The sequence below is a fragment of the Coregonus lavaretus genome, assembly GCF_964263955.1.
Source record: "Coregonus lavaretus genome assembly, chromosome: 13".
Classification (NCBI taxonomy): Eukaryota; Metazoa; Chordata; class Actinopteri; order Salmoniformes; family Salmonidae; genus Coregonus; species Coregonus lavaretus.
The window spans coordinates 42,515,528-42,525,479 of NC_140000.1; the positions used below are offsets into that span (position 1 = coordinate 42,515,528).

The 9,952-nt window shown below is 46.0% G+C and overlaps 1 protein-coding gene across 1 annotated transcript; it reads right to left on the minus strand.

Annotated features, from left to right (window-relative positions):
- Positions 1-474: 474 nt before the first annotated feature.
- On the minus strand, positions 475-9,576 carry LOC311140143 (protein MCM10 homolog). The gene is made up of 18 exons (XM_084175085.1): positions 9,510-9,576; positions 9,045-9,096; positions 8,662-8,949; positions 8,247-8,450; positions 7,634-7,994; positions 7,347-7,512; positions 6,947-7,114; positions 6,702-6,818; positions 6,296-6,492; positions 4,917-5,011; positions 4,707-4,814; positions 4,123-4,475; positions 3,895-4,027; positions 3,651-3,781; positions 3,309-3,422; positions 1,109-1,254; positions 963-1,005; positions 475-836 (listed from the first exon to the last, which is right to left on the minus strand). Exons 2-18 carry the CDS (start codon positions 9,049-9,051, stop codon positions 753-755), a joined length of 2,715 nt encoding a protein of 904 aa, XP_084031211.1. The 5' UTR covers positions 9,052-9,096; positions 9,510-9,576; the 3' UTR covers positions 475-752.
- Positions 9,577-9,952: the final 376 nt, after the last annotated feature.

The following is a 9,952-nucleotide window of genomic DNA, read 5'->3' on the forward strand; positions in this document are numbered from 1 at the left end:
CTTTAGACAGCACTGGGCAGAGGAGAGACAGAGAGAGGGAGAGAGAAAGGAGAAAACTGGAGAGGAAAGGAGAGAAGTCTAACTAAAAGGACACTGACAGACAGGTCTCTACCTCAGGAGTTTAACTAGTGCCCGTTTGTTCCTAAGCCTTTATTCCATCCATAACCTGGTCACATGGTGTGGTTGACAGAGGATGTGTTCTATACCACCTGCTTAGATCAATACAACCGACTGTTAATCATTTTGATGAGGCAGACTATCACTTCAAGCTCGATTAAATCACCACATTTGGGAGAAGCAAAACAGTGAGCAGACATTCCTTTTTTGGGGGGGGACGTACTTGATCCTCTCTTTATCCAGCTCATGTTACTATTTTGGATGTGTCTAAAAACTCCCTCAAACTGTAAGGACACAATATAGCACAGGACACCATTTCTTCCAGGGAGCCCAAGTCAGAAAAAGGAGCAGATTGTTGGTAAATCACTCAGCACGATTTAATCAGCACATTCCCATGAAACCCAGCAGGAGAGAACAACAACTCACTCAGAAATACAATTGAATCCATTCAAAACCCAGCAATTTAAAATCCATAATCAACTTAAAATTACATCCACCGTAAAAAACATTAAAAGGACATTTAAAAAGCACTCTACAACATGCAAATAAATATACACAAGACACTCCAATGGCACCAGCAGCAGTCGTTTCAAATGATGAAGACAATGATGAAGGTGATTGTCAGTGACTGAGGGCTACAGCATGCTGTTGAGGAACTTGGGCTGTTCGTCACCTCGAGGCTGCAGCAGCTCCCCTGCTATCTTTGGCCCCGACTTCTCCTGTGGACAGGAACAGGAAACAGTTAGGGAACAGGAAGTAGAAGTCAAACCAAGAACCAATCAGCTGGGAGAAGGAAGTGCTTTGGGTCCATCTGAACTTCAAGCCTACTATAATGCGACACTTACCTTCAACATGCCGTCTCTCTCCCATTTGAACAGGCCACAGTTACTGCAATAGAGAACGCAGCATTATCATACCTGATGAACGCAGTAGTACGTGACCTGCATTGTGTTTGAGAGTGTGCTTCTCAACTGTAGTGTGTGTGTCTCACCTGCAGTGTTTGTGTGGCAGGCGGTCCAGTGCGATGGCTCTCTGTCCACAGGGGCACTTGAAGAAGCGTTTGGTGGCATCGTGCCACTGCAGCTCATGCTTCTCCTCCACACAGCGATCAGCAGGCTTGAAGTATGTGTACTTACACTGGAGACAAGACATAGATAAACACAGATAAATATGTATCTGTTCTAAGCCGTAAAGACGCAATTACAGTTGAAGTCGGACGTTTACATACACTTAGGTTGGAGTCATTAAAACTTGTTTTTCAACCACTCCACAAATGTCTTGTTAATAAACTATAGTTTTGGCAAGTCGGTTAGGACATCTACTTTGTGCATGACACAAGTAATTTTTCCAACAATTGTTTACAGACAGATTATTTCACTTATAATTCACTGTATCACAATTCCAGTGGGTCAGAAGTTTACATACACTAAGTTGACTGTGCCTTTAAACAGCTTGGAAAATTCCAGAAAATGATGTCATGGCTTTAGAAGTTTCTAATAGGCTAATTGACATAATTTGAGTCAATTGGAGGTGTACCTGTGGATGTATTTCAAGGCCTACCTTCAAACTCAGTGCCTCTTTGCTTGACATCATGGGAAAATCAAAAGAAATCAGCCAAGACCTCAGAAAAAAAGGGGAGACCTCCACAAGTCTGGTTCATCCTTGGGAGCAATTTCCAAACGCCTGAAGGTACCATGTTCATCTGTACAAACAATAGTACGCAAGTATAAACACCATGGGACCACACAGCTGTCATACAGCTCAGGAAAGAGACGCGTTCTGTCTCCTAGAGATGAACGTACTTTGGTGCGAAAAGTGCAAATCAATCCCAGAACAACAGCAAAGGACCTTGTGAAGATGCTGGAGGAAACAGGTACAAAAGTATCTATATCCACAGTAAAACAAGTCCTATATCGACATAACCTGAAAGGCCGCTCAGCAAGGAAGAAGCCACTGCTCCAAAACCGCCATAAAAAAGCCAGACTACGGTTTGCAACTGCACATGGGGACAAAGATCGTACTTTTTGGAGAAATGTCCTCTGGTCTGATGAAACAAAAATGGAACTGTTTGGCCATAATGACCATCGTTATGTTTGGAGGAAAAAGGGGAAGCTTGCAAGCCGAAGAACACCATTCCAACCGTGAAGCACGGGGGTGGCAGCATCATGCTGTGGGGTTTCTTTGCTGCAGGAGGGACTGGTGCACTTCACAAAATAGAAGGCATCATGAGGAAGGAAGATTATGTGGATATATTGAAGCAACATCTCAAGACATCATTCAGGAAGTTAAAGCTTGGTCGCAAATGGGTCTTCCAAATGGACAATAACCCCAAGCATACTTCCAAAGTTGTGGCAAAATGGCTTAAGGACAACAAAGTCAAGGTATTGGAGTGGCCATCACAAAGCCCTGACCTCAAGCCTATAGAAAATGTGTGGGCAGAACTCAAAAAGCGTGTGCGAGCAAGGAGGCCTACAAACCTGACTCAGTTACACAAGCTCTGTCAGGAGGAATGGGCCAAAATTCACCCAACTTATTGTGGGAAGCTTGTGGAAGGCTACCCGACACGTTTGACCCAAGTTAAACAATTTAAAGGCAATGCTACCAAATACTAATTGAGTGTATGTCAACTTCTGACCCACTGGGAATGTGATGAAAGAAATAAAAGCTGAAATAAATCATTCTCTCTACTATTATTCGGACATTTCAGATTCTTAAAATAAAGTGGTAATCCTAACTGACCTAAAACAGGCAATTTTTACTAGGATTAAATGTCAGGGATTGTGAAAAACTGAGTTTAAATGTATTTGGCTAAGGTGTATGTAAACTTCCGACTTCAACTGTATATTGGTCTGATAGGACGATTAAATAATGTTGTTAGTAGGTGAATTAGAATTCTGAGCAGTCTGGCCCGTCTGCCCGATCTGCTATCATGCTAGTTGTACGCACGCCATTGGGACCGTTAATCGTACCAGTCTAAATTGCTAGTTGGCCCATGGGGGAAATTATGAGGTGTTGGGAGTTGTGGCTTTTATCCGACTACCATAAAGGAAAGCTGATGGTTCAAATCCCAGATAAAGTAGATTTTGACTCAACAGAATAAAACCGTTGGTTTGGTTTGGTGGTTACCTGGTGATTTAAACTGCAGGATAGCTAATGACAGTAGTGAATAAGACCTCTGATTGGACACTGACCTTTTTACAGCTGACGGCTCGACACTTCTGCTCTCTGATGTTCCTCATCTTCTCCTCCATCGCCTCCTTCTTCACCAGGGGCTCAAAGTAGCGCTCCTGCTGCTGGTACTCTGCCTAAAGAGAGAGATAGGAACTATTTACCCTGGACTAGGGAAAGGGGGAATCATTACATTGTTACACCAGGCGGTCAAAGTAGCTCTCCTGCAGCTGGTACTCTGCCTAACCTAAGGAGAGAGGAACTATTATAACACTAGCCTAGAGATAAGGGGGATTTATTACACTGTTACTCAGAAAAGGGAGCAGTTACACTAGGCTGCTATGTTTACGGAATTGCTGACTCACCGCCTGTAGCTCGGCCCCGTGGCGGGACTTGGTGTTGAGGATCTTCTTGAACTCCTCTGATTGGACGTAGTCCATTTGTTCCCGCCTCTTCTTCTGGGCTGGCTCCTCCTCCGTGGCCCCAGACTGTTCACCTGTACAGAGGCAGATCACAGAGGATGGGTAAGAACAGGGACTCTCTTTGTGTGTGTGTGTGTGTGTGTGTGTGTGTGTGTGTGTATGTGTGTGTGTGTGCTAAGGTGTGTACCGTCGGGCGAGGACAGGTTCTTCTGCACCCTGGTGGTGATGTCAGTGCTGTTTCTCCTCTTCCTTTTCACAGCGTTGGGGTCTTCTTTGGCCAGCCCAGCCCCCTTCACTCTCAGCTTCTTCAGAGCAGCCAACTAGCGAGAAGGAGACATCACATTCTACAGTCAAATCAACAGCGCAACAGTGTACGCTAAGCATGAAAGCATGTGATAGGACGAGCACCACTTACCTTGGCAGCTGATAGGCTGTGTGCCGCCAGGGGTGGAGGAGGGGTGTGGTCAAAGAACAAGATATCATCTCCCTCGTTGAAACCCCTCCCCAGTGTTGGAGTGTGGGGGGCGGCGGGGCTCTGGGTGGCGTTGGGGACCTCTGAGGCAGATTTGGGGGACAGGAGGGCCCCCCTAGATGGGGGAGAGGCCCCGGGGACCCCCGCCCTGCCTGAGTTCTGGAGGACCCTCTGCTGGATCTCTTCTGCCCGGCGTCTGCGGTTCTCTAAGAGCTGCTTCTGCTGCTGTTTCTGCTGCTTCAGGAGGTCAGAGGCAGAGATGGACTGGACCCCTGCACCGGCCGAGCCCTTGGAACCTGGGGGAGTGAGGGAGGAAGGGAGAGAAGGTGGAAGAAGAGAGAAAAGGGGGGGGGGGGGGGGGTAAAGAGAGAGAAAGATGATATACAGTAATTCTAATGCACTGACAAGCAGGGAGAATACACACCAAGTTTGTCCTTTTAAAAGATCTCCTGTCTTTCTCTAGTCTCCAGATCGCCCATCTGATGTGTTCATGGGTTTGGTCTGGTCTGCTTGAGTGAGCCAGTTACCTGGGGGTTTGGTGAGGTGTCTCTTTAGTTGGAGGGCTCCCGGGGTAGGCATGGATAACAGGTCCTTGAAGTCGTCTGAGCAGCCAGACACCTCGTTAGACTTCATGGCTAAAAAACAATCAAACACATTAAGAAAGAGCACCAGTCTTAAACCTCTCTCGCCCCCGCTCAGTCCCTCCGTTACAGTCCCTCCATCTCCCCCAGTCTTACCCAGTCTCTTGGCCTGGTTGGCCAGCTGGTTTGATCCCTTCACAAACAGGTTCCCTAGAGTGGTCTGGGTGGGCTTCTTAGGGCCAGACGCAGACCTAGACAGGAATGGAGATGTACATACGTGAACACAATACAACAACACACATACTGACTCACAGTGCAGACAAAGACTTAGAGCAGTGTTTTCCACAACTACATAGAGTAGCCAGCCAAATAGAAAAAGTAACCATCCAGGGTTCTACATGTTTTGCCGAAGGAGCTCTATTTTGGTGGACTCTGGTACAGTCTAATGCCTTGATTCCACCTGAAATACACAGCCAAATGATCGAATACATTATTGAGTTTACCTCCCAGATTAGAAAAATGTGTTGTGGTATTGCATTCTGTTCATGTATTATGATCAACATGGGCAAATTAATACATGTTCAATACATTTAGATGATTCCATACTATGGTCAATACATTTTAAAATATTGTTGAATTCCGTTTTAATGCCTCAATTCCGTGAGGGCCCTAGTTATCATATGTGGACCAGAATGAGGCTCTCCACTACCTTACGTTCTTGCAGTGATGATTCACCATCTTCATCAAATGTTTTCATAAATGATCTGCAGATAATCGCCAAAAAGCCTAGGCATACCAGTAGTCTATGCAAATAAGGGAGCCAAATGAACAACTCTCTCACCGATGCCATTGGGCAGGCTACACTGACTGACGAGATGAGACTCACTCACTTTAGCCTCACTGTCTGGCAAGCCCCGACATCCTAGCAAAGGAAACCCTTTGGTTTACTTGTCCGATGCGATACCATGGACATATAACCACATTGCATGATATAGGAGATCTACTTTATTCAATCAGTTCGACACCTTTTATAAACTAGTCAACACTTGCTGTTCAGTTGTCAATCAAAGCACAGTAAATAGCCTATGCGCCCAGACTCCGCGTGGCTGGCTATGTGAAACACGCAAAAGAAAATAAATGAATGTGCCAGAAAACAATATTTTGGCTAAGTGGATTTCAACTCATCGTTACCACTTACACATTACATGGGACGTGCAAATTCACGAGCATCATGCTCTCTCCCTCCTCTGTGTAAAGAAATGTGACTGCAACCAACCACAGTGAGCACATATTGTACCAGGAGGCGGGACAGAAAGCAGACTGCATTTCCCTGTCGTCGCTCGCTTTGTGACTGACAGGCGCCTATCCTATCAATAGATCACTAGAAGATGCATATCGTTAATTCTAGCGGGAGATGGCTCGATGGACTAGCGAATTGAAACGTTTAAATGAAAAATATCCTACATAGGCAAACACACTGAACAACCAACACACACATGCACACAATATTCACTCTGACACACACACACACTCACAGTGCGGCAGCGCAGGCTGGTGAGGACATGCCTCCGTAGTGGAAGCCGGTCTGACAGAGTCGTTCCTTCAGGCTGTTGACCTTCCCCTTGACCTTCCCCGTGGCCTTCCCTGAGAAAGAGGACTGCAGCTCGGCCCGCTGGGCACTCATCTTCTTATACTGGGCCTTGACATGATACTGGCAGTACTGGCACTCATACTGTAGAGAGAGAGATAGCACATGAGAACAGTCCTACACTCCTACTCCTACTCTCTATTTGGTGATAGTATATGACTGATACAGTAGATATGAATGACACCGATCAGCCTTTAGGTCGGTTCTGAGGGTCAGTGTGTGTTAGCAAGTGGATGGAGGAGCTGTTGAGGGGTTCAGGTTGTGTGTGTTTCTGGATGTAAAGGCAAACCCACCAGGTTGACAATCTGAGAGCAGGGGTCTCCGTTCTTCTTGGCTGCCTTACAGGTGCCATAGTCCTGAGCTTCCCCCATCAGCAACACCTTCTGATGGTGGTCCACTGACAGAGACACCTGGGAGAGAGAAAGACAGAGAAGGGGTGGGAGAAGAGAGGAGAGAGATGGTGCGAACGCCTTGGATGTCACTTACACACACACACACACACTACAGAGAAAGTAAACACACAGACACACACACTCACCCCGTCATATCCGTCTTTGGCCTTCATGGGGTTGGGGTTGAGGATGCCCATGACGGTGCCTGGCTCAGTCTTCCAGTGCTCCTTATGCACCTCCCCAAACAGAAAGAGAGACACGTACACTTCCAGGTCATGGAGGTCAGACAGCTTCCAGATGCTGAACGTCTTACCCTGTGAGGGGAGGGAGGGAGACAAGTCTTAGTGCTGCTATCTCTGACCAATATGAAATGAATACAGGTAGGCCCACTTCTTGTCAAGTCAATGACTTTTTTTAATAAACATTGGTCAACCTTACATACTTCTGGAGTACTGCGTGTCCATGTCTATAAAACCAAATGATCATTGACCTACTGTAGATGTTGTATGTTGGTATACAGTATAGCGGGGGTAATTCTGGTCTTACACTGCTGTTGCTCTGCGGTGTGGCTTTGTTGACCAGCACAGCGAAGGTGACCCAGTCACTCTCCTCCAGCTTCTCCCGGGCCAGGCGCTCAGGCAACTGGGAGAGCCGAATCAGCTTGCGGTCGGCCATCTTACGATCCATCTCCGTGGAGGACACGCGTGGTCGCCTGAAACCAATGAACCAATCAGAATCCAGATCTGAGCTTCAGACAAGAAACCTTGTAGCGCTTATGCGTGTTATAGGTAGATGAGTGTGTGTGCGAAAGAGGTGTGTGTGCGCGCTCTGACCTCAGCCGCAGTCCAGAGTACTTCTCGATGGCGACGTCTTTAGGGAGAGATGGAAGGGGATTGGCGTGTCGTACGGCGGACAGGGCTGCAGCCGCATTGGACTGGGAAGGTAGTGAAGAACGTACAGTACTGTTGGTCTTACTACTGCTTGCAATTGGCTGGAAGGAGCTGTGAGTCTTAATCTCCACCAATGGACCTCTGCTGTCTGTAGCAGCTGCTGTAGTGCTGGGTTGGACCTGGTGAGCTGTCCTTTGACCTTTGCGCTTGAACAGGTCAGCGTTGTTGAGTTGAGTGGTGAAGTCGGAGGACTCCTGTAGCTTGGTACTGTCTCCTCTGTCTGGGGCAGACGAGGGCTTTCCTACTGTCAAAAACAACAGATGAAGAGATGCCTCAAAACACACATACACAGGCACCACCCTCGCCTATTACACTTTACACACAGATGCTCCTTACATGACATAGTAAGTCACTACTGTGTTCCTGTATGGTGTTCCTGTATGGTCAGCTTTGACTTAAGGATTGTGTAATATGTAGCAGTCTAGGATGATTTGATTTGAATACATTCTGAAACTCAATGGAACTACCTAGGCTAAAAAACGTATGAAAGCAATACCTGCTTGGGGCTTGGTCTTCTGTGTGGGACGAACTGGCTTGGAGGAGCTCTGCTTGGGGGGACCCTGTGAGGGAGTGTTAGGTTTAGAAGGTGTCTTTGTTCCTGGGACCCTGTTTGGGGTAGAGGTGGCTGCAGAGCTCTTCTGGGAGGCCTCTAGCTGCTGCTGCAGCCTCTGCATCTGCTCCTGCATACGCCTCAGCTCCTCTGAGAACACACAGAAACACAACCAAATAAGATTAGAACCAGAAAGCTGCCATGAATTAAAAAGCAAAGGAGACAGCGTGTGAAGCTGCCATACTTTAAGAATAGGTATCTGCATTTTAGAAAAATGTACTGTATACATACTATAGGAGTTAATGCTATGCTGTAGCGCTATCAAAATCATTTTAAGGTACTGAACTCCTTGTGGACAAACCTTGTAAATCTTCTTGGGATTTATTGAGGTTGTCAGGAGCTTTCCCTCCAGACGGCTGTGTTTTAACTTCTTCCTCCTCTTCAATGCCATCCACATCTCCAAAGAGAGCAACGGCTCCATCCTCTTCCTCCCTCTCCCCCTCTTCTTCAAGTCCCTCCCTGTACTCTTCATCATCATCGTTGTCAAACAGGTCATCTAGGTTGTCCTCTGCTTCCTGGCTAGCCTGCTGCTCCTCTCCAGCCTCGTTCTCAGCCAGCAGCGCTGTTAGAAGGTCCAGGTCATCGTCGCCTGACACACACACACAGTGTTATAGAGTTTTGTTTTGATCAAGCCATATATTGATTATGCCCCCCCAACACAGACACACGAGTTGTATCCCTTACCATCCATTTCCTGGAATTGTAAGATCAAGCCTTCCCCGATTAAAAAGAAGTTCTAGGAATGAAAAATACAGGTATTTTAACAGTTATATCCCGAAGACACAATTGTTTATTGACATGTCATGAACTGTTATTTATGGACACGGCTAGCTAAAGCTTCACAATTCCCATTCTGTATATTCTCTCCCATGATCTGTTTCCTGCTGACATCGAAACAAGTAAGCTATCCGATTTTTCACAATGCTTATACTAGCAACAAAACGTAGAGCAAGCTAGAAAACAAATGGAGAATATGATCTCCACTCCGCACAGTGCGAAAGCCGGGATAGCAACAATGTAGCAAGCAGTGACAGTGTGTATCACACGGCCAGCAACAATGTCACTTTGGGGTATAATTACGTTGTCGATTGTATACTTTTTGTGTAGTGACCAAGAAAACATTTTCTTGCAAATAACTATATTTTTCACCTTATTCGATCGTTTCAGGGACTTCTCTAGCTAGCTATCTTCGTTTCTTCAAAATACTGCTGAGAAAGAACTGAAATCTGGCGCTAAACGAAGGACCCCTATCAAATATAATAGTACATACTATTTTGCCTGTCCATAAAAATAGTGGTATATGTTTACACTCACATATCGCCAATAAAATCATAGAAAAGTGTATACCTAGTTGACTAAAGAAAGCAAAATTGAAATAATTATACACATGATTTGATACGTTTATTTCATTTTATTGACTGGTGCCCCTAAAGTAGGCATGGCTCCTTTAAATATAGGCTACAGCCGCTGTGCTAATATATAAACAAATTTGGTGAATGTTGACAAACATGGTCTGTGCTATCGCAAATCCTTGGGACGTCCCTACCATATTGAAGTCGAATGGCTTAGATAAGGGTAAGAGATTAGGGTAG